This window comes from Anoplophora glabripennis, unplaced genomic scaffold, assembly GCF_000390285.2.
Source record: "Anoplophora glabripennis isolate ALB-LARVAE unplaced genomic scaffold, Agla_2.0 scaffold13, whole genome shotgun sequence".
In the NCBI taxonomy this organism is placed as follows: domain Eukaryota; kingdom Metazoa; phylum Arthropoda; class Insecta; order Coleoptera; family Cerambycidae; genus Anoplophora; species Anoplophora glabripennis.
The window spans coordinates 2,238,623-2,264,162 of NW_019416478.1; the positions used below are offsets into that span (position 1 = coordinate 2,238,623).

The 25,540-nt window shown below is 31.0% G+C and overlaps 1 protein-coding gene across 1 annotated transcript in view; it reads right to left on the reverse strand.

The window, feature by feature from the left end:
• Window positions 1-5,986: 5,986 nt before the first annotated feature.
• The window catches only part of LOC111691585, a 49,507-nt gene continuing 29,953 nt past the window's right edge, over window positions 5,987-25,540 (reverse strand). Inside the window, exons 18-19 of the mRNA XM_023454658.1 lie at window positions 24,549-24,940; window positions 5,987-6,676 (exon numbers count right to left, since the gene is read on the reverse strand). Of these exons, the coding sequence (XP_023310426.1) occupies window positions 5,987-6,676; window positions 24,549-24,940 (1,082 nt within the window). The remainder of the gene's footprint in view (window positions 6,677-24,548; window positions 24,941-25,540) is intronic.

Here is a 25,540-nt window from a genome sequence, read left to right on the forward strand (position 1 = left end):
ACAGAAAAATAAAACAAATAAGCTAACTAACATATACAACATTACATTTGCTAAACAAAAAATTTTTTTATGTCATTTATAGAATGAAAAAATATATCAAGTCGATCATACTTTTGATAAATGGAAATCATTTGATATAGGGAAGATGCTATTAGTAAATTGGTACGAGGTGTGGATAATTGTAAATCAGAGTGAAATCTAGAATTAAGTCTAGGAACATGATATAAAATCCTTGAGACTAACGAGTCTGCATTTAAAGTGTTATTTATTACTTTAAAAAGGAATATAATTGAACAGAATTCGCCTGCGACAAAAACTAATAAAATTAAAACAAGAAAGCAATAATTCTTGAGGTGTATCACGAGGAGGATAAAATCATAACTAATAAAATGAAAAGGCTTTAAAAATTTCCGTTGCACTTTCTCTAATTGAATATTATAAATATTATAAATGGGACTCCAAACAACCGATGCCTATTCAAGTTTGCAACGCACAAATGCTGCATACAATACATTTATAACCTTTACGTTCTGCAAGTCCATAGAATTACGCAAAATAAAGTCTAAATTCTTATAAGCAGATTTGTTACTAAGTAAACTAATGTGCTCGCCAATCGATCGCATAAAGTAAATAGTTGACATCGAGGCATTCAGTTAAGTAATGAAAATAACAACAGTGACCCCAGGATTGACCCTTGCGGAACTTCTGAAGGTTGATGGAATTTACATGATTGATAGCCACGATACTGCACAAATTGGTACCTATTACTAAAATAAGATTTAAACAGAGATAATAGAGCAGGGGATATACCATATGACTCCAATTTCAATGTTAATAAATTAAATAAAAATAAAAAAATTAAGTTCGGTGATTTCCTGAACGTACCTCGTACTTCATTCATCTATTTATATTCGGAATTACAGTGCATATAAATATTTAATTTCTGATTTGTTACTTCCTTACGTCATTTAAATACTATTGAATTTTTATATCATTAGGTAAATATCAAAGCACTACATTTAAAAATATTTAATCTAATGTAATGTCAAAACAGATATTATTTTATTAAATTATTGTAAATCAATTACGTTTATTATTAACACTCATGGGAAAAGCAATATGCTGATTTCTTTGAAACCTTTTAATAAATCTGTACATTCCAAAAGTGCAATCACTCGTTAGGTCATGTAGTTGGTATTCAGATCTGCTTCTTGAGGTATTGTTGCACTAGAACACGACTGAAATGATTAATTTTTTCTGGGACTTTTGTAAGTTGACATTATTTTGCCATTTTTGATGCAGATAATCGCTAAAAAATTTACACATTTGGACAAATTACACTTGTGTTTTAAGAATGTTTTGGTTAAAATACAATAAGTTTTTCACATGCTATGTCCCTAGACCATCGAATTTTGCTCAATAAAATTTGTATAAATGATTTTTTTTTTCAATTTTGTAAATAATTTATACAAATTTGGAATGACAAATTCAGAAGTCCAAGTATATATATTGTTATGGTGAAGTTATGTGATTTTTTTTATGTGTTTATATGAGCGCCAAATTAATTTTAAATTTAGTTTTAGTGTAACCTGTAATTTTGATTTTTAGTGTAGTGTTGGTTGTATACCTTGCCGTGCTAGCTTTAGACCCTGCTCAGTAGTCGGTTCAACTCAAACTATTATTCTTCCAGAAACCATGCAAACTAACAACTTAAAACAATAGATGTTTAAATTAATTTATTAATATTTATCTGGTATATCAATATTTCAAATTAGAAATTTCACACAAATTATCAAATATTTTGAAGCTCTTACAATGTTTTGACCACTTAAAACAAGAATTTATTTCGATCTGGTTAAATTACTGTAATACTGGTTGCTTTTTGGACGTAATTTATATTTTCTCCTGTAATTTCTTGTTTTAATATGTTCCTCTTTATATCTAATCTTACTATCTACAGATTTAAATAATTGGCCAAAAATTTTGATGATGCTTGATATATCACTGGCTTAAATTTGTTTCAAATGATTGATTTTGAATTTATCAAGATTTCCAAACGAATTTTACTGTTAATTTGTGCACAAACTGTATACGACAATTAAAAAGGTACCTTTTCTTTTATATACGGATTATTTGTTTATTTCCTTTCCTTTCCGGTTTCAGTAGTTGTTTGGACACTATCTGCTATACCGTTTTCTGAGGAATTTCCTGGGACCTGCTACTGATGCTGCTACTCTGGCCTCTTATTTATCTGGTTTCCTGGACCTCGTCTATGATTGTATTTCTTTCTCTCGGCTGGTGGCTTTCCGCTTTCTCTCTGCTGCTGATGCGTATAGTTCGTTTTCTTTCTGCTGCTTCGACTTGTATTCCGGGTTCTTTTTAATCTCTTTCTATAATATTTGACGTTTCTCCCAAAATTTTTTTGTAACTAATCAATAATTATTTTTCTTTTCTCACTACCTTGATTTTGGTTTTCCCCTGTTAAGGTCTTTTCACATATCTGATTCTGCTTTCTTTTTACTTGCCGTTTTTTTCTTTTTCACTCACCTCACTTCACTTAACCTTTACACTTATGCCCTATTATAGTTTCTTAACAATCTCATTTACATTCTACTTCAAAATATTTCTCATTTTCTACTCTTATGTTACTTTTCTATTTACTACTTGATTCCATGTGAATCCCACTTTAATTTTTTGACATTTCTTTGACATATTGATTTATTGATATACAACTTTTTCTTTGAACCTTAATATCTTTTCCTAATTAGTATTATACCATATATTATAACTATTTATAAACACTCTAACATTTTAACTTTTATTAGATATCGGTGACTTATGAATTTGAATTATTTTTATTTAATTTTTTTTTATTAACAATTTCTTGGCATATGCTTTATCTGAACAAATTTATAATTAATTTTCTATTTGAATTTTGAAATTTATTCTATTCTAATAAACCGATGATTCCTACTACTGATTCAATACTAATAATAAAATTTTTTTATCAAAAGTTTTCTTAATTTTATAATAACCATTTCAAACCATTATATTTACTGCTTTGTCTTTTAAATAGACATTTGATTTACATTTTGATTTGTTCTCTCATATCTGATTTCATTTCAATATTTAGATTATTTACCAAACGAGACATGTGGCGAGTCGAATATTTCGGAAATGGCAGGTTCTAGGTCAATATGTATGGTCAATAAAGTCAATCCAAAATTAAGCGAAGAATCTGGAAAAGCACTTATATACCGGGTGTTACATTTAAAATAACGAAGTTATGTATTGTCCAAAAAAAACGGAGCACCCTATATAACTGAAAATATTTTACGGGAATGCCCAATATAATTCCAGACAACTTTTATATAAAATATTTTTTTATTGAATTTAAAATAACAGAACTTTGTAAGAATCCGTCTTAGGTCAAACACCTGGTATTTTTGTATACCTATTGTATTGTGTATTGTATACCGGGTATTTTGCATATTTGTAGAAATAAAATTAATCATTATTAATAATAGACCGGGAGGGAGCGATACAATATAAAATACCCATGTATGGATGTTTTATATTGTTAATTTTTGCTTTAATGGCTCCAAAATGATATAACAAAACATAATTTCACTATGCGCGCGCTTCAAAACTTGTGCTAAACTTATTATTAAACAAATAGTGAAAATATTGAAGAAAATTCCATTTATTTTCTCTTTTTTTCAACACAATTCAAAAACTATTAATTTTAGAGAAAAATTGAAGAGGAAAAAAAGATTCGTAATTAAATTGTACACAAGATATACCTATTCAAATAAAAAAAATACTACATAATTATTGCAAATATAACAAAAACAACAAAAAAGTGAAAAAAATTACAATATCTGCAATTTTTTGAAAAGTATTTATATTATAGGTAGGATCTTCATACTTGGCCAAAAAAATCCTTTTGATATAATAAAACATCACACCAATTTTCCTTAAAATCGGTCCGATTATTTTCCAGTAATAATTTTGCAATTCAGATTAAAAAAAAAATGGAAATTTTTGCAAATTTAACCGAGTCTAAATTAAGACTTCTAGATACTTGAAAATTTTTTTCACATAAAAAAGGGCACTCAAACTTTAAAATGCGTCCAGAAAAATTGAAATCCGTTAATTAGGAGAGCCGAGGTAACTATTTAAAGATATGTGTAATTTTTGCGCTTATAAAAAAATAGAATAACTTTATAAATTAATTATAATAATTTTTTAAATTATGCTTTTAAACTTCTCGGAAAGACGCTTCTTTAAAAAAAAAGTGATGATTTGTTAATTTGTTCCAGAGTTATAGTCGATCAAAGTTGACCGGCATTTGTGGCGTAACTACGAGGTCTGGAGGGCTGTTTTTTAAACAAATACCTTTGCCATTCCGAGTACTTTCCGGGACTGAATTTGCAAAACTTGCGCTCTTGTGCAGCCCATATAAAATGTCAATTAAAACTACTGGATCGAGCATGAAATTCACGAAAAATGTATGGAAGGTATAGTTGTGGAGGAAGTCGAGAGCTCGGCTACTCCGGCCGACTCGAAATTGAAATCGCATGTTCAAAATAGTGGCGCTTTAAAAATTTTGATCATCTCGGCTTTTAGTGGTCCGATTTTGATGGGTTTTTTTAAATCGATGTTTCGCGAGCTGAAAAGTCCAAATATTGCATTTTCAAAGCGAATTATTGTCAATTATCGACCTATTAACATATTAATAATTACTACTTTTTAATTTGCTCTCTCTACTTTTCTCGTATTTTTCTTTATTCCATTAACGACTATTACTCAAATTTATATAATTTTTATCCGTACATTGTATTCAATTTATTTAAACATTCAAAATTGGTTCAAACAATAATTATACAAATAATTTTTTTAAATCAAATTATCTTAGAAAAAAAGCATTATACTACATTTTTATTGAATATAAATTCATTTTGATCGACTATAACTCTGGAACCAATTAACGAATCACCACGTTTTTTTTTTAAAGAAGCGTCTTTCCGAGAACTTTAAAAGCATAATTTAAAAAAATAATAATTATAATGAAATTATAAGTTATTCTATTTGTTTATAAGCGCAAAAATAACGCATATCTTTAAACAATTACCACGGCTCTCCTAAATAACGGATTTCAATTTTTCTGGACGCATTTTAAAGTTTGAGTGGTCTTTTTTATGTGATAAAGTTTTCAAGTATCTAGAAGTCTTAATTTAGGCTCAGTTAAATTTGCAAAAATTTCATTTTATTTTTAAATTTGGATTACAAAATTATTACTCGAAAACTATAGGACCGATTTTAACGAAAATTGGTGTGATGTTTTACTATATCAAAAAGATTTTTTTGGCCAAGTATGAAGATCCTACATATAATATAAGTACTTTTAAAGAAAATCGCAAATATATTGTAATTTTTTTCACTTTTTTTTTTTTGTAGTTTTTGCTATATTTGCAATAATTATGTTGTATTTTTTATTTGAAAATAGGTATATCTTATGTAAAATTTAATTACGAATCTTTTTTTCCCTCTTCAATTTTTCTCTAAAATGAATAGTTTTTGAACTGTGTTGAAAAAAAATAGAAAATAAATGGAATTGTTTCCAATTTTTTCACTATTTGTTTAATAATAAGTTTAGCACACGTTTTGCGCAATTAAAGCAAAGATTAGCGATACTATATAAAACATCTACACCACCAAAATCTAGCCTGGTCTATAAAGCCTCTTATTACTATTAAAATGGATTAATAATGACTACAGGTTAGCAAGTGTTAAAACACTATCAACCAGCTGTCTATTAATAAGGTTGGATTTGCCTTTTTAGTTCAAGTTCATCGTCTTTAATATGGGACATGAATGAAACTATATAATAAAAGGGTAGTAGCACAGCATTTATTCTTAATAAACGAGTTTGGGCAGCACATAAACGAACGATATAACTGACTACAAACATCGAATAAATCTTTTATTTGCTTTCAACCGATATAAGCCATAAGGAAAATTCCTTAACAGTCGTCTCCAGGTCCAGGTACATATTCTGCACCATCTTCAAGGTCAAACTGATCAGATTGTCGAACCTCACCACCACCGCCGTCCCCTCCTCCTTCTGTTTAAGGGGATTGCCCTCTACGTCTCTTTCGTGCGGGTCGAAAAGGTAGAAAAACCCAGTCCTTGTGAATATGCTGACCCACTGGTCCAAGTAACTCAGCATGCAGTAAGACTCCTGTTGGAAATACACGTTCAGGATCCTAATCAAGTTGCTCATGTTGAAGATGTCGCTTATTATGGGCTTGTACACAGTGACGTGTATCTCTATGTTGTTGAGGAAGAATTTCCTGACGACGTTTTCCAAGCCCAGTTTCTTGTCCTTGGGGCTGTAGGCTATGTACGAGTCTATGTACAGCTGGTCACCGGTGTCTAAGACTAGGTCTATGTGTTTGGATGTCCAGGTGTCTATCGGGATCAGCTTGTGCATCACGATGGAGACTATGCAGTTGGTTATGTCCTGGTTGTTTCGGGAATTCTCGTTGTAATTCTTGGAATTCTGGCTTTTATAGCCCCTGATGATGGCGTCTCCGTTCTTCATGATGTAGTAACCGTTGCGACCGATCTTTTGCAGTTCCTTGCCTTGCTTTCGTTTACGCTCGTTTGCAGCCTGCGGAATATAAATGTATGATTATTTAATTATACATTTTTTATTATCAGACGTTGTGCTTTCGCTTTCATCCAAGAAATAGCTTCAAAGACGAGCTGGGTACTCATTCTTTCATCCAAATCGTATAACGAAATAACAAATCTGACAGTGAAATTATTGAATAATGTTCTGAAATAAGAACATAATATAAATGTTCTTATTTCTAACAGCTCTTTGGACAAGTGTTCTAATTTTTTAAAAGGTAATTAATAAATATCTGAACATTTTTAGAATTATACATTATACTAATTCCAGATTGACGTGTTTCTTCGTCTTTCGTTATACAGGGTGGTGCACCTAAGAGGTGTTCTTCTGTAACTCTGTAACTGTAAAATTTATAAACAAAAATGGTTTTAATAAAAGTTGTTTAGAATCATATATGGGCCATGTAAAGAAAATATTTTTAGCCTTACAGGGTGTTCCATTTCGCGTGGACGCTACATAACTTTATTATTTTAAATGGAACACCCTGTATATTATTGCGTTTTTGAATTCCTTGGTTAATATTAGGTAGAGTCTATTAAATGTATATGGTGTTTGAAACTTACTGTTTTCGATATAATCAGTTGTTTTGAAAAAACTCACGATTTCAGCTTTCTACAGGGTGTTTCAGGATTAAGTCGACAAACTTTAAGGAGATATAGTCCACAGTACAGGCCCCCTCTGGAAAGTTGATTACCACATACTTTATAACTCATGAAGAGCTTCATTTTGACGAGTCTACCACATTTTTCCTCTGCGACTTTTCTCGATTCCTCCGCTTTTCCACTCGGAAAAGTCCAAAAACATGGAAATTTCCCGGGGTCTTGAAAAGTCAAGACCACATCTTTTGTTTTTAGCTTAAGTAACTGGAAATTTTGTTAATTGTAAATAATTAATTCAGTCAAAAAGTATTATTGTCTGACAAATTTCAAGCCGCGTTTTTTCAGTCCGACAGCTGGAAATCGGAATTTTCACGGGGTATGAAAAATCGATTACCACATATCTAGTTTTCATTTTTTCCACTTTTAAATTTACTGTACAAAATAGTGATATAAGTGGCCGATAATTTAATGTCCGCTAATTATTAAAAAATCAATAAATCAATAATCGTGATGAAATTTAATTTTTTCACTCCAAAAATTTCATATTTATACATGGTTATTAATTATTATTATGTAAATTATTATTTATTTCAAATAAATAATTATAATATTGCTTATTTTATGCTTAAAAATTTTAAAGTTATAAACAAATGAAGTTATTTTTGAGACGATTAATACTATCTTAGTACATAATGCATTATTTCTAAATTAATATTATACTTGATATAAAAATGCTTTTTTCTCTTTCAAGTTTTCATTCGCGTTTGTTATTTTTCTTTACAAAAATTTTCCTATTTTCCTAAAAGAAAATCCCAAAAATGTTGTGCATAATTTTTTTACACCATACATACTTTTTTGAAATCTTTTAATTCTTTTCTCGATATTTATTTGGCTAAATTGAGCATATAGAGATTTACAATTACATGAATAAAACGAAAAATATATATAGGGTGTTTCAGAAAAACCTCCCGTAAATAAGGGGGTGATAGTACGACAAAAACTGAGAATTTTTTGTCTTATGAACTATATGTCTATCTCCTCTTGTTTTCGAGATACAGAGAGACAAAATAAAACTTTTTAAACAACATTTTTATGAAAATTTCCAAACGGTGCGAAATATTTTTATGAAATTTGGTAGTCCGGGGTTTTTAAGGGTGCCAAATACGTTAGTCTAATTATTTCTTCTATATTTCATAGAGGGCGCTAGTTATGCTACATTCTTATTACATTTTAAGTTCTATTTTTTTTAAGGCTAGGTATTTTACCATTCGGGCTCCAATTTCTATTGTACAATTTTATTTTCTAAAAATAACTACTCTTGTTAGAACTTCCTAATGTGGACGATTTTCGAGAAAAAAGGCGTTCAATTAAACTCTTACAATATTACACTATAAAATAAGTGACTTTTCTCAAAGTATGCTTGAGGAGATAGACATATAGTTCATATGACAAAAAATTCTTATTTTTTGTCGTCCTCACCCCATGTATTTACGAGGTCTTTCTGAAATACCCTGTATTGTATATTTATATGGAATTTTGCTTAATACATGAAAATACCTTATTAGAAATTATAAGTACATGTGCACATTTTTTACGAAATTTTTTTCATCATTTTTTGTCGGACTGGCGATTTGCGGATACATTTTTGTCGGACGTTACAATTTTTGCTTATAAAAAACACTTTTCTATCGTGTGTTATTTTTGTCCGACATGTGGTAATCGATTTATCATACCCCGTAAAAATTCCGATTTCCAGCTGTCGGACTTAAAAAACGCGGCTTGAAATTTGTCGGACAACAATACTTTTTGACTGAATTAATTATTTACAATTAATATTACTAAAAATTACCTATGTGGTAATTGATTTTCAATACCCTGTTACTTTGGCATGTTTCGACCGGTAGACACGTCAATGTCGGAAGAATTTCTGTCGGACAAATTTAAATCCGCATTTGCAACCAAATTCCCAGTTACTTAAGCTAAAAACAAAAGATGTGGTCTTGACTTTTCAAGACCCCGGGAAATTGCCATGTTTTTGGTCTTTTCCGAGTGGAAAAGCGGAGGAATCGAGAAAAGTCGCAGAGGAAAAATGTGGTAGACTCGTCAAAACGAAGCTCCTCAGGAGTTATAAAGTATGTGGTAATCTGTACTGTGGACTAATATTCCTCATAAAAAAATAAGAAAAAATCAAGTATAATTTTTTTTTCCAGAGACGCTTCATTTTCGAAATATAGGGCGTTAAAGATTCTAAAAAAAATTAACCAAGGAATTTAAAAATGCAATAATATACAGGGTGTTCCATATAAAATAACAAAGTTATGTAGCGCCTACGCGAAATTTAACACCCTGTAAAGCTAAACATATTTTCTTTGCATGGCCCACATGATTCCAGGCATCTTTTATCAAAAACATTTTTTTATAAATTGTACAGTTGCAGAGTTATACAAGAATCCCTCTTAGATGGAACACCCTGTAAGTAGATATCGGAAATGGTAAGCCGGCTGCAATGTGGTATTGGGTTGACTGTAGGCTCTTTTACGTAATTTTATTCAAACAAAAAATGACAGCCGTTGCCTTCTTATAACTGCTCTTTACTTTACAATATACAGGGTGGTCCAGTCTGTTGCGGAAACTTCAGAGACCGATAAAGATTTTAAAAAAATATAAGTTTGCTATATAAACTATATTCGAGAAATGCTACGTTAAGGAGGTGTTCAAAATTCGTTTAAAAAATCAATTATTTTGAATTTTTATTTATTTATTTATTTTTGTTTATTTTATTTTTTATTTACTAATTGTTGCCAAACGGCTGAAGATGTTTCAATGAAGCGACGTTAACTACCATCGAGGGAGCACGTTTTGCAATGAAAAACATTATTTCTAATTTTGCCAGTCTGTACTAGCACGTTACTGGATATTTCTAAAGAAAAAAATTGATATGCCACTGCTTTTTCATAAAATAAAAATCAGTTTTGGATTCTTCATTCAATTTGGAAGAAAAATACTCTCTCTCGATTTTTCTGTACGACTCAGCGTTTTCAAAGCGATATCTGAAAAAAATTTAGCAAGTACGACAAAATAACTTTATCTATCAAATTAATTAGTAACTGTGTCACTTTAGTTGGCTCTCCAGTAATTTGATTTGTAAATATTGTTATTGTTATCGTTATTATTAGTGTTATCTTGAAAAATGCTTTTTAGTAACGAAGAATGTGCAGATTCATGTTTGTTACGGCTTTGCATCGATCAATTTATTCGTTATGTATCTAGTGGCATCTAATACCAGCCATGTCGCCATAGCGTGCCGATGAATAATCCAAGTTTTTTGTTGAAAAAGGTTGGCCGTTCATTTTATTGTTGTTTGTACGTGTGTGTGTGTGTGTGTGTGTGTGTGTGTGTGTGTGTGTGTGTGTGTGTGTGTGTGTGTGTGTGTGTGTGTGTGTGTGTGAGTTTGACGCTTTGCGTGGTCGAGTGTATGGCACGTGGTTTTATGGCAGTCAGTAGCATTGTGTATTGTGAGCATAGAGCGGCACACGACTTGACCACAGATTTAGCCTATCTCTGCTACTACAACGCGTATTGTCGCTTACTAGCACAATATAGATTACTACTGTTTATTTATTTGATTGCCGCCACAAAGTTTCCGATGTCTAGTTATGTGATTAGCTGATTGTACGTAAAAACGACACGTTTTCCTCAAATTATATTTGGACATTATAAACGTCTTTCGATGTGTGTTTATTGGAATGACTTAGATGATAAGGCGTAATTTATTGTCTGTTAACATTCAGATACCTATTAATTACATTTCTTTTTAAAATAGAGCAACATGAAATGACAAAATAATGCAGAAGTGGTTTAGCTAAGCCATCATGGCTGAATTTCGTATTGAACATTGTCCAGAGTAATGTGATTTAGGAAATTTTTAGAATTAATTTAAATTAGCTTAACAACTATAAAAATTGCTAGTGAATTGAGCAACCGCGTGATATAATAAAGATATAAAACGATGTCCGCTTTGAATGCAAATAGAAACAAAATAAGTTTTAATATAAATACTTATGGTGATATTTAATGTCCTTCTATTACATATTATGTCAGGAAAAGAGTTTAGGTCAATCGTGCAAAGAGAAAACAACAACAAAACGTCGTTTGAAAATCGCACAACATATTTTTCTCAATATGTGCAATTAATTAGAAGCGGGTCGGAATATAAATTCGTCATTATAAGCAAAGTTGCAAGTTCGTTGTTCGATAGGAAGCCTTTTAGTAAGGTAACAGGTAATTCTTTTATAGATTAATTTAGGTCGAAAAATTTGTGTAATACTGTTTGGAAATCTTTCACATAACTTTTTGCTCGCCAATAGAGTGTGTGGACTGAGTCAATATGGTAAACACATTTTTTTGTAAAATCCATAGTTTTAGAGAAAAAAGTTAGTAGTAAGTAAAAGTTGTAGTATTTTCAACCTTTACATTGCTGGGCTACTGTAGTTTCTAGTCGTCATTCGTCCATGTGGCTCCAGGCGATTCCGAATACTGAAATCCGATTGTAGTATTGTCACCCTGTATATTGCTACGCATTCTGATAAACAGTGATATATAAATATTAAAAAAGAAACTAATGTAGGTGCCTTATACAGTGTGTTTGTAAATAAGTGCGAAATATTTTAGGGGGTGGTTGCCGAAGTTACTTTCTGAAAAAAAGTTCATATAAACAGGTTGAAATATATTTCGTTTCCGAGATACAGTGTGCTTAAATTTAATTTTTTTTATTTATTTTTATTAATTATTTCAAAGTTTTTTAAGATATTGACTTGATATTTGATGGTTGTATTTTATTTAGAAATATTGACAGCAACCTACAAGATAATGTATCAATAGAAATTAAAGATACACAACTTGCAATAAAATATGTTTTATTTTTTCCCCAAAAACGGTGCATCCTACGAAAAAAATTGAAGCGACCAATTTTATTCAGAATTAATGGCGGATTTCTAAAATAATATCAAAACGGCAAAAAGTCAGTGGCGTACAATTTTTTTTAAAGGAGGTTGTGGCATTCTCGCAAGAACACCATTGGTGCAAGTATTGGGATCGCCCCAAAAAATGCACATTTATCCCTCCAAATCGTTTTTCAAATTTCGAGTCAATATCTTTAAAACTCTTTGAAATAATTAATAAAAAATAAATAAAAAATTAAAATTTAAACACTCTGTATCTCGGAAACGAAGCATATTTCGACTTACGTTTATATGACCTTTTTTTCACAAAATAACTTCGGCAACCACCCCCTAAAATATTTCGCACTTATTTACAAACACCCTGTGTGTGTTTTTGAAAAATATCTATGAATGAAATAAAAAAAATATATGGCTGCTCTTAACTATTTTTAGTTTCAACTTTAAATAAACCGTACATTCTCATTAATTTTGAACAATCCGTATCTCAACATTGAATGGTTTCCGAACAGTAGAATTTCGACGCCACCGAATATTTTAAACATTGGATAAGTACATTTAATTCTAGTTGATATTTCGGACCAAAAAAAAAAACAGTCATTTTATCCCAAAAACAATTAATTTTTAAGTTTTTTAAACTTAAAATAAGTCTGCGACATTATTGAATAAACCGAAATTAACTCCAAAACTATTTGCTTCACAAACAAAAAAAAAGGTTTTGTTTATTTAATAGGGTTGTTGACTATAAAAACAAATCACATACAAATTGTTGTTGATATAAAGATTTTATATAAAAGAACCTACATGTATAGTAAAATTTTAAATATATGACAAATTAGTGATAGAAATCATATATGAATTTTTGCGTTACTTAAAAACTAGTCTGACGTCATAATGATCAATTGAACAAGAAGCTAGTAGCGATCCTATTGCATAATTTTGAGGAAGAAGAAAATATGTCAAAATTGTCCGTCAAACGTCAAACCCTGCTTTCCCGTTTTTTAAACAAAAGTGACGCCAGTCTATCAATTAAATTAAGAGTATTTGTGATACTTATTAATTATTTTTCTGATTGCAATGGATTCATCAAAATTTAAGTGGTGTTTTGTTCCACATTGTGATAACAACAGTAGAAATGCACCAAATAAATTGATTATAACTATACCTACAAATGAGAGCCGTAAAACTTGCTGGTTTCAATCAATACAGCAGAGTGTACCGAACACAAAAACAAGGTATTATTGCTGTGAAGACCACTTTAATGTAAGTATTTTATTTATATACATAAAAATTACAAACATCCAACGATTTTTTTATTTGTAGCTCAAAGAAGATGCTATAAATTATATGCAATATAAATTAATGGGCGGAAGAATATTTTTGAAAGATAATGTTGTACCTCATATTTTTCCAAGTGCAAGGAATTACAAGAGACGTTTAGAAACATCTACAAATCTAAGTGAAAGTTCTCAAAAGAAACGTCAAAGTATTGACCATTCACCACTGCCTTCTACATCCACTTCTGGTGGTTCAAATTTAATGATTAATCCTAAACAGAATGTAGGAATCCAAGTTAAAACCACATGTACGAAGTAAATATATTTCTTGTCATGTTACGCCTAATATTACTAATACAGCCTCATCTCCTATAAAGCAACGTCCAAATGTAAGAAAGTTATCAGAAAAGCGTTTTACTGAAATTAGTCATAGTCAGAGTGATATTCCAAGTACAAGCGAGGAAGAAAAAGAACCCAGTAGTTTTGAACAGACAGATATTGAACTAAAAGTACTTGAAAAGAAAGAGGAACAAACATTGGCACTGAAAATAATATTAAAATGTATAGAGAATAATCCAAAAAGATATATAGGTGTACCTAAAAAGTGGTACAATATTTTATTGGACTTACTGTGCAAACATGGTAACGTAAAAAAGGAACACATTTTATTATGCTTAATGAAAATAAAAACTAATGACACTTTAGCTCGTTTAGGTGATCAATTTGGAATTTCATCAAGTACTGCCTCAAAAATCTTCAAGACGAATATTTTAATAATCGGGCATCTTCTAAAACCCTTAGTTTATTGGCCTGATGAAAAGCTGATAAAAAAAATTTACCGATTCCATTTAAAGCACGATATAGTTCAGTTCAATCTATAATTGACTGTCTTGAAATTGAAATAGAGAAACCATCTAATCCCATGAGACAGTCATTAACCTGGTCAAAATATAAAAAGTGCAATACTTTTAAATATTTAATATCCTGTACTCCAGATGGGTTTATAAATTTTGTGTCAAATGGTTTTGGAGGACGTATCAGTGATGTTTTACTATTAGAACAATGTAATTATTTAAATATTCTTCATCATGACTGTGCAGTTATGGCTGATAGGGGCTTTAAGCATGTCGATAACCTGTTGAAAGAAAAAAATTGTAAACTTATAAAATCCCCTAGTGTGTCCAGTTCTACAAAACCAACAAAGGCTGAAGTAATTGAAAGTAAACGTATTGCAAGTTTAAGGATTCATGTAGAAAGATTAATACGGAGATTACGAGAATTTGCTTTTTTAAAACCTCATTCAGTAATAAACCATCAATTGTTGCCTTACACTGATATTGTAATTTATATTGCTTGTGCTCTAATAAATTTGCAATCGCCTGTAATAAGAATTATGTAGTCAATAAGTAAAATAACTAGTGTTAGGTTTTACACGGCTCTTTTTATATTTTATACGTAAAAACGTATAAAAATTGTACCAAGGCAAAATTAAAAATAAGGTTTTATGTTTATGAAAATCCTAGTTGTTTATGACTTGTTGAAAATCTAATTTTTAACATTTATGTTTACATTTTATATATTTTTTATTTGTTGGTATTTGTATGTACATATTCATATTATGTAGGTACTTAGTATTTTTCAGTGTAATAAGTTACACATTAATTAGTTAATTTAATTTTGGTAATTTTTAATAAATGTTTAAAACAGTAGTATAACTTTATTGAATTTTATTAACAAAAAAAAATGTTTTACTAAAACTAAACAAATAAATTGAAAGAAGGGGTAAATATTGCATTTTATGGTCATTTATGTTCACAAAACTAGTGAGTTCTTTAATTAACTAAATTCTTACATTGTAAATTGGAATTTGTTAATTTCTTTCTCAAAAATGGTTGGGTTTAGCATCCATGGCATATATAAGGTTTTTTTTTATTTAGATGTATACTATCGCCTGTTAAAATTATGGCAGTCAACACCCTGATTATTTTATACACTATTATATAGCTTATCATATATAAAGTTTTTCCAAAAATTTTCTGATTTAGTAATATATTCAGACATAAAATCTTTATCAAAATTTACCCATAGAAAATTTATTTTCTTAGAAGTCTCAAAATCTGGCTGTGCAATACAAAAAAGTCCTTTTTGTTTTTGAGCAGTAAACATCTGTAGATGTACTTGAGCTTTGTACTTATTTACGATTAAGCCATCTTTTATATAGTTTGATAAAGCCTTTACACTACTTGGGCATTTTATTTCGACCACAAAATCATCCGCTATAGCATCAGGTGATGCTCCAAAAATTGGATATTCCCGTTTCAAAATAATGCCACATGGTTTTAATTTTATTTTCAATTCCTCTTCCACACGTCTTAAAATTTCTTTTTCTAATTTAATTCCTCGTTTCATAGCTCTTGTCTCCCTTATTTTATGGGCTCCTATTATGGTTTCGACTAATGTTCCATCCGATGTTTTGCAATTACCTGCTTCATAAATTTTTGATGCAGTTATCCTGCCATACCTTAATTCGTACCATAATGAAGATTTGCTTTGNTTGGTATTTGTATGTACATATTCATATTATGTAGGTACTTAGTATTTTTCAGTGTAATAAGTTACACATTAATTAGTTAATTTAATTCTGGTAATTTTTAATAAATGTTTAAAACAGTACTATAACTTTATTGAATTTTATTAACAAAAAAAATTGTTTTACTAAAACTAAACAAATAAATTGAAAGAAGGGGTAAATATTGCATTTTATGGTCATTTATGTTCACAAAACTAGTGAGTTCTTTAATTAACTGAATTCTTACATTGTAAATTGGAATTTGTTAATTTCTTTCTCAAAAATGGTTGGGTTTAGCATCCATGGCATATATAAGGTTTTTTTTTATTTAGATGTATACTATCGCCTGTTAAAATTATGGCAGTCAACACCCTGATTATTTTATACACTATTATATAGCTTATCATATACAGGGTGTAACGTAAAGGTTGGGAATAAATTAAACGGTGGATTCTTTACTTTAAAAAATAATTTTTTGTCATATGAAGTTTTTCTCTACGGGTTTTCTTTTTCAAGCTACAGGGCGCTAAAAAATTTCAAAGGATTTAGTTTTTCTCCAATAACTTTCGAACATTAGAAGATAATGGAATGAAATTTCATCCATAGGCTAATTTGATAATCGCCTAGTAACAGGAAAAAGATTGGCTTTGTAAGTTACTCAGTGGCGTGTGTACGTATTACACCGTAAGGTTTTTCGAAGATTTCCATTTTTCAATGGGAAAAAATGGTATTTACAAAACGTTTATTTACGGAAAAGTGACGAGAGCTAGGAATAAAACGCAAGAGGGTAATTTTGTTTAAAATAAAAAGTGGATTATAAAAATTTTTTTAAAAAATGTTATCACCAGGGGCTTACCACAATTTTCTTCGAAAAACCTTACGCTATAGTTCGTATGCACGCCACTGAGTAACTTACAAAGCCAATCTTTTTTCATTTACTAGGGGATTATCAAATTAAGCTATGGATAAAATTTCATTCCATTATCTTCTAATGTTCGAAAGTTATTGGAGAAAAACAAAATTTTTTGAAATTTTTTAGCGCCCTGTAGCTTGGAAAAGAAAACCCGTAGAGCATAACTTCATACGACAAAAAATTATTTTTTAAACTAAAGAATCCACTGTTTAATTTATTCCCAACCTTTACGTTACACCCTGTATAAAGTTTTTCCAAAAATTTTCTGATTTAGTACTATATTCAGACATAAAATCTTTATCAAAATTTACCCATAGAAAATTTATTTTCTTAGAAGTCTCAAAATCTGGCTGTGCAATACAAAAAAGTCCTTTTTGTTTTTGAGCAGTAAACATCTGTAGATGTACTTGAGCTTTGTACTTATTTACGATTAAGCCATCTTTTATATAGTTTGATAAAGCCTTTACACTACTTGGGCATTTTATTTCGACCACAAAATCATCCGCTATAGCATCAGGTGATGCTCCAAAAATTGGATATTCCCGTTTCAAAATAATGCCACATGGTTTTAATTTTATTTTCAATTCCTCTTCCACACGTCTTAAAACTTCTTTTTCTAATTTAATTCCTCGTTTCATAGCTCTTGTCTCCCTTATTTTATGGGCTCCTATTATGGTTTCGACTAATGTTCCATCCGATGTTTTGCAATTACCTGCTTCATAAATTTTTGATGCAGTTATCCTGCCATACCTTAATTCGTACCATAATGAAGATTTGCTTTGTCCTTTCGTAGCATCTTCAGCAATTTTTACTACATTATCATTCATTTCACTCGACATAAATTGCACAAAATCTCTATAATGTACTCCCCCATTATTTTTAAACATTAGTAATAATTTATGAATTGATAGTCTATTAAATTGATCTGCCTCTATTTCAAAATTATATTTTGAAATTTGGCTGTATATCTGTTCACTCTTTGCCTTCTCTATAAGGTCATTAAAAAACAGCTGATTATTGGGATATGTTGTAACCGCAACCGAACTTTTTGCTGACCAAAACTCACTGACAGCAACAAATTTTGTTGTAGAGCCTATACCTGCCATGCGTGGTTTCTGCCAGTAAGAAGCAATTTCTGTGGGGGCAGGGTCTTCGCTCCTTCGATGAACCCACATTAGAAAAGCTAAAGCATGTTTACATCCACCTGTAATTATTATTTTATTAACTATATTAAAATTACAAAATTTAAATATTTTAAATATTATCAACAGTAAAAAAAATTATCTGCAGCTGCAGCACAATCGTGACATTTAATGTCAATAACCTTGTCTTCTCCTTCATCAACCTCAAGAGTAACAGAATAAGCTTTGCTACGTACTTTGTGTTCAGGGCAAATTTTTCCTTTAACTAAACATATTGGGTTTTCCCTTTTCACCTGCACATAGCCAATTGCATTATCTCCATAAGACTCCCGAACTGCACTATAATTTTCCATAAATAAATAGGTATTTTATATAAATAAACACAATAAAATCATTCATTAAATATGTTGATCCTTACCTGACTGCTTTTGTACCTCTGATTTCGGCAATATTAAAACGGTCGTCTTTTTTTAAAAATTCACTGATCATAAATATATCAATTTTCGGTAAAATTTGCGAAGTAGCTTTCACAAATCCCGTTTCACACATTCTGATTTAATTGAACTTGAAAATATTTTATGGAAGTGTCACTGTCACTGACTCTACTGACAGCGTTGACAGAAAGTCTTCTTCTTCCAAGTTTTTTTCCTTTATGCAATCATTTACACATAATTTCACTACAAGGTGACCATTATGACGTCACAGCCGTTTTGAAATGTTATAAAAAAATCAGTTTTAAATAGGTAATTATTTTAAAACTGTTCTGACGCATTTCTCAATCTCTAATTGTGTATACACACTAGTTAGTATGTGTAGAATTATATTATCTACTTTTTGAAATTTGGTCAACAACCCTATTATTATTTTAAATATAATTTATTTTTTGGTAGAAATACAGGGGGCTCGTCGAGTTGTTCGAGATACCTCGTGTATTAATTCTATGACTAATTTTAAGCAAAAATGATTCTATTCACTTTTCTCGAATTCCCAATGGTTCTTGAAATAACGGGGCCAGGTCTTATGGGTAGTTGCTAAACAATAAATTATATTGTTGCGACTAGAGGGCTTAATAGATTGGCAATTGTGGCTGATTTCCACTCACCATATCTCTTGATTGCTAATACATAAACTCCTGTATTAGTCACTAACGTTGCCGATGTTCTTCGGAATGAATGGCCTGCATATGTTTCAGGATGTTCTAGTTTCAAAAACTGTGCAATTTTATTAGGAATCATAGAAAGGATATTTTTACTGACTGGTTGGTTATAATCTACTTGATAGCGCATAAAAAAGCTTGAAATTTCAGTTTTAATTTCCAATCTAAGTTGACTTAATCATTGAGTATTTACTCCACAAACTCGCCGGTGACTTCTTTATGAAATATGCTAGCAGCAGTGACATTTCAGAAACACCAGCATTTTTGTTCTGGCACCACCCTTTGAAATTTCTTCTCGAGCAATAAAAATTCGCATGTAACTTTTATGTAGCTTTGTTTATAAACACCTTAGAAACGACAAAATCCAAACAACCAAGGCGACTTTGTAAGTTTTTAAAATGAATTGATTGAGAAATGTCAAAAAATAAAACCTAATCTTTATGTCATGAACCATAAAGAACTGCGGGAGCAGATAATATGTTATACACCACTCAGTCAAGTATAATTTACCAGTCTCGGATTCTATTGCCAGCCCTCGCTCCGCTCGGGTGCAAAATCGTCCTCGACTGGTAAATAATACTTACCTACCTGCCAAGTTGCTAAATTATCAAATTACCTGGCTCTTTAGTCGCAACAATGTAATTTAGTCTTTAGCAACTACCCATACGATCTGACAACTTCAAAACCCCGACATTTCAAGAACCGTTGGGATTTCGGGAAAAGTAACAGAATCATTTTTGCTTAAAATTAGTTACAGAATTCATATATTTCCTATAATTTTTTTGGTGCGTATTGAAGTTATCTGCGATTCAATCAAACGGTAACTGAGAAATGGCTTATTTTTAGAATAATGTTGGACATACCTCGCATAGCGCTTTGTGTGGACCACACAAGCATAAGTATTTCCTTTTAAATTACAGTTTTATGTATTCATTAATTATTTAGTTATTCATCGGCTGTTTACTGATTTGTTCTACCTCCACGTCCTTTTCGAATTGTCGCTATTTCTTCATAATTTACATGTTTTAGAAACACAGTAATTTTTTTCTTTTAAAACATTAAATAAATACTTGAGCGAACATGTTTGCACAGCTTTTTCTTTAATAGAGATAAATTAATTATTAGTTATTTAAGATCATGTCATTGTTTAGGTATTACACGCAGAAAGCATTACAATTTATGCATTGTGATTCCACCAAGGGCGTTAAAACCACGAGCGAACTATATAATTTTTTTTTGTAAATGTCACTTTATTATTTGCATCATGGCCGAACCGATACATAGTTAAAAATTGTAAGCAATCATTAGTAGGGTGGCAAAGTGATTACCGATGAAATAATATTGAAGCCACACTGAATGTTTGCCTCATTAGAAGAAATAGTCCAACCAAATTACACTTGGAGAAAAAAATATTAGCTGGAATTTTATAAGAGGAAATGGTAAAAGGGCTTATAATAAACCCAAAAAATAAAATGCGTGAGCAGGGGTGGTGGCGGGTTGATTTGGGGGGTTGGAAAGTTGTAAAAAATTGTATCATTGGGATTTCTGGCGAAAGTTGACGTCAAACAAAAAAGTATCCAACGCAAAAGTTGTAGATCATGCAAAAATCTACAACTTTTGTAGAGGTCACTTTTTACGATAACCTCAAAATTTCCGAAAAAAATGCGATTTCTGATGTTTCGTTTTTTATTACTCATTTCCGCAAAAATAACTTAATTTTGACGAAACTTGATGAAAGTATACCTTTCTGTGTCTTAAATAACCACAATTTTTTTTAGATAAAAAAATCAAGACGTTTCCGAGATATTCATTTTTTCCGGTCTGAAACACTTTTTTTTTTCAAAGAAAAATTCTACTTAGGAAAATCATCGTACAGAGTTCTGTCGGTGATCATTTTTTTCGTTTTGACATATACTTTTTGGTGAAATAAGAAAAATCTGTGAGCACTAGTGCTGGCAAAAACCGGAAAAAAGTGAAACCGGTTAACCGGGTTCCGTAAAAACCGATTTTAGATAAAACCGGTTAGTCAAATAGTTGCTAAAACAGGTTATTCGAATAACCCGTTACTTGAATCGTCAAAACCGGATATCTAAAAATCGGTGCTTTACAAAGACAGACCCGGAGCAATTGTCTAAAAAAAAAAAAGTGTTCACAAAAATCTGGAAGTCAAATTTGTTTACGAAGAAATCGATCTCCAAAAAAAAAGGTCAATTGCAATCAAATCGATGTCTAAAAAAAAGGAAGTAGATCATCGAATAATTGGTTATTTGAATAATCGGATATTTGAAGATTCGAATAACCGAATAACCGGTTTTCGGATTTCATAAAAATCCGAATTATCTGAAATCGGTTAACCGACTATCCAAAAAACCGATTTCAATTGCCAGCATTAGTGAGCACAGTTCCAAAACATGCTCAAAAATGCAAAAAAAAAAATAAAAAATGACTTGCAACATGAATTTTTCAGTAATTGTTGATAATTCGTTTAAATTAAAAAAAATCAAAAACTTCATTCTACGGAAAAAAATACAAAAAAAATGTGACATTGTTTGACCCAAAACTTTATATTTCTACAGTATTGCTATAAACGTCTAAGTCGAATTACAAATGCACAAATGATAAATTATCTCTAGATGAATTGAGATTCCAGCAATACAAAGTATTAACTGCAACGTCTACTGTTGACGTGAAACCCGAATATCCGAAATTTTGCAAAATCGTTTTATTTTTTTCTGGCTTTATTTGAAAACGAATTTTAAAATAAATTGCATATTTACATTTCCACTTTTTTTGCTCTACCCAATGGCTTCAACATTTTTGCAATCCGACGTTTCGTCTTCTAAAGTCATTTTTAATTCTGAATTAGATGATATTACTATTGTATAAAGGTTTTTAGCTTGTTTTTTAAAATTAAAATTTAAAATTTTTCCTGAGTGCGGCTCTGAACGCTTTCAAAATATCTATCGGAGGAAGTCATAACAGTATAAAAGTCAATACAGCACAAAATATCCAACAATTTTTTTAATCAATAATTTAAAGAGTTGTACCTAATAAAAAAATAATACGAATTTATGAAATGTTTTATTATTTCTAATTAATATTGATAATAGTAGTAAAAAAAAATTGTTGGATATTTTGTGCGGTATTCACTTGCATGCTGTTATGACTTCACCAATAGATAGGTATTTTGAAAGCGTTCAGAGCCGTACTCAGGAAAAATTTTAAATAGCTAAAACAAGCTAAAAACTTTTTAAGCGATTACAATAGTAATATCATCTAATTCAGAATTAAAAATGACTGATTTGGCCATAAAAAGCGACATATTAAAAAAATTAACCTGATGATGACCCCTCGAACATGAAACATCGGATTGCAAAAATGTATACAGGGTGTCTCATAATTAGCTGCCAAACCTGAACAGGCCGATTCTAAGATCAAAAAGTAAGTAAGTCCGGAAATGCTTCCTAAGGGCACAGGGACCCATTGAAGAGGGAGAAATGGAAATCATTTTTTTGCAATATCTCTCAATCGCGTTGTGATAAATGAATGAAATTTGGTATACACAGCTAAATTTTGATGAGCAATTTGATGGACTAATCCATTTATTTCCACAAGGTCCATTGGGGTGGGTACGGGGGGGCCCTTGGTACTTTGCGTGTGTAACTTTTTCATCTTTGACTTTTTAACAAATTGGACAGCAAATTCCGTTTTCCCGAACTGTTTTACGTTAAAAAGGTACTCTTGTTTCAAATCGTTATCTTTAACGGTTTCTGAGAAAATCGCTCTTGAATTAATCCCACTTTGGTCAATTTCATAGTAATTTAAACAAAAAATAATAATAATAATTTTCCTTTCCTCTCTTTTCCATTTAAAGGATTAATTTTTATTTAATTTAATTTTTTATTATTATTTTTTTATTAAAACTAGATTAAATTGAAACAAAATATTTTTTTTTGTTTAAATTACTATGAAATTGACCAAAGTGGGATTAATTCAAGAGCGATTTTCTCAGAAACCGTTAAAGATAACGATTTGAAACAAGAGTACCTTTTTAACGTAAAACAGTTCGGGAAAACGGAATTTGCTGTCCAATTTGTTAAAAAGTCAAAGATGAAAAAGTTACACACGCAAAGTACCAAGGGCCCCCCCGTACCCACCCCAATGGACCTTGTGGAAATAAATGGATTAGTCCATCAAATTGCTCATCAAAATTTAGCTGTGTATACCAAATTTCATTCATTTATCACAACGCGATTGAGAGATATTGCAAAAAAATGATTTCCATTCCTCCCTCTTCAATGGGTCCCTGTGCCCTTAGGAAGCATTTCCGGACCCATGTTCATATGAACTTTTTTACTTAGTTTTGATCATAGAATCGGCCTGTTCAGGGTTAGCAGCTAATTATGAGACACCCTGTAGAGCGCTATTGTATAGAGCGAAAAATGTGCTATTGTAAATATGCAATTTATTTCGTTTTCAAATAAAGCCAGAAAAAAACATACAATGAGTTTTTTTTGTATTTTTTCCGCACAATTGAATGGTGTAATCAGTTTTTGATATTTTTTAAATTGAAACAAATTATCAACAAGTACTGAGAAATTTATTGTTGCAATTTATTTTTTTTTGCATTTTGAGCATGTTTTTGAACTGTGATTACAGATTTTTTTATTTCACCAGAAAGTATATGTCAAAACGAAAAAAATGATCACAGGCTCTGTTCTACGTAGAAGAATCATCGTGATTTTTCTAAGTAGAATTTTTCTTTGAAGAAAAAAGTGTTTAGACCGGAAAAATGAACATCTCGGAAACTTTTTGATTTTTTTATCTAAAACACAGAAAGGTAAACATTCACCGAGTTTCGTGAAAATTAAATTATTTTTGCGGAAATAAGAAAAAAGAAAAATAAGGAAAAAAAAACCGTTTTTCAGATTTTTCTCGGAAATTTGAAGGTTGTCTTAAAAAGTGACTTCTACAAAAGTTGTAGATTTTTGCATGATCTACAACTTTTGTATTGAATACTTTTTTGTTTGACGTCAACTTTCGTCAGAAATCCAAATGATCCAATTTTTCAAAACTTTTCAACCCATCAAATCAACCCTCCGCCACCCCTGTTCACCCATTTATTTATTTATTTTTCGTTTATTATAAGCCCCTTTACCATTTGCACTTAAAAAAGTCCAGGTAACAATTTCCTTTTTTTTTTCCTCTCATCATTAGTTTCTCGTAATACTTACAATTTTCCTTAAGACCCTCTTCTCCTCATCTGCCACGGACTTGGAGCACCTGGGCAATACACCCTTTTCACTAGTAGCTGTCTTCTTGATTTTCTCCTTAGTTTTCATGTTACCAACCACTATTTCCACCGGCGCGATGGTGAACTCCCCCATTTTTTCGTCCGGGTCCAGCATGCAAGCCATGATGTGATCGGCGGCCACCTTGGCGTTGACAAAGGTCATCACGCAGGCAGTGCCGGTGTCCAGGGGCATCCCCGTGGGTCCCCTGGGGTTCGGATCGAACATGTAGATCAAGGCTTCGGAGTGGTCCTCTTCCTCTTCCCATATGGCCAAGGTCAGGTTGGCGGTGGTGAGGATTCCGTGGGTGTTCTCCTCAAAGAACTGCTCAATTCCTTGAAGAATGGAAGAGGATTTAATAATCGACGGGAAAAAGACCTGTCACTGAAAAGAATCCAACAGAGACGGATGCTATGAGGTTGTTGCCGGAAAAGATGCTTCTAAATGAAGGTAACTGACTAAATTTTTAAAACAAAAACCTACAGCATGAAACTTTTTTATTTTATAGTATATTTTTCTGAAAATTTCACAATAGTATTTTTCAGCCAATTAAAGGCCTGTATTTTGTAGCGTTACTATAGCAACTAAGAAAATTTCCGGAAATTTTTCTCTTCCTTGGGGTAAGGAGCATGAAATTACACTGGGAATTTTTTGACATTTATAAATAAAATGACATTTATATTTAACTTCAAATTTATTCTATCATAATTTAATAAGTACAAATCATTTATAAATAATTACACAGGCCGACAAAATTTCCAAAAAAAAAAAAATCCAGAAATCAGACACTATGCTTCCGAAGGCATTTGGCGCGCTGAATCCGAATCTAGCCTCAGAATTGATCCATCACCCTAGGTTTCCGAGATATTCTAACCTAAAAGTGTAAAAAACACGTACTTTTGCTATATTCAAGGTTATGTAACTTGGCGAAAAAA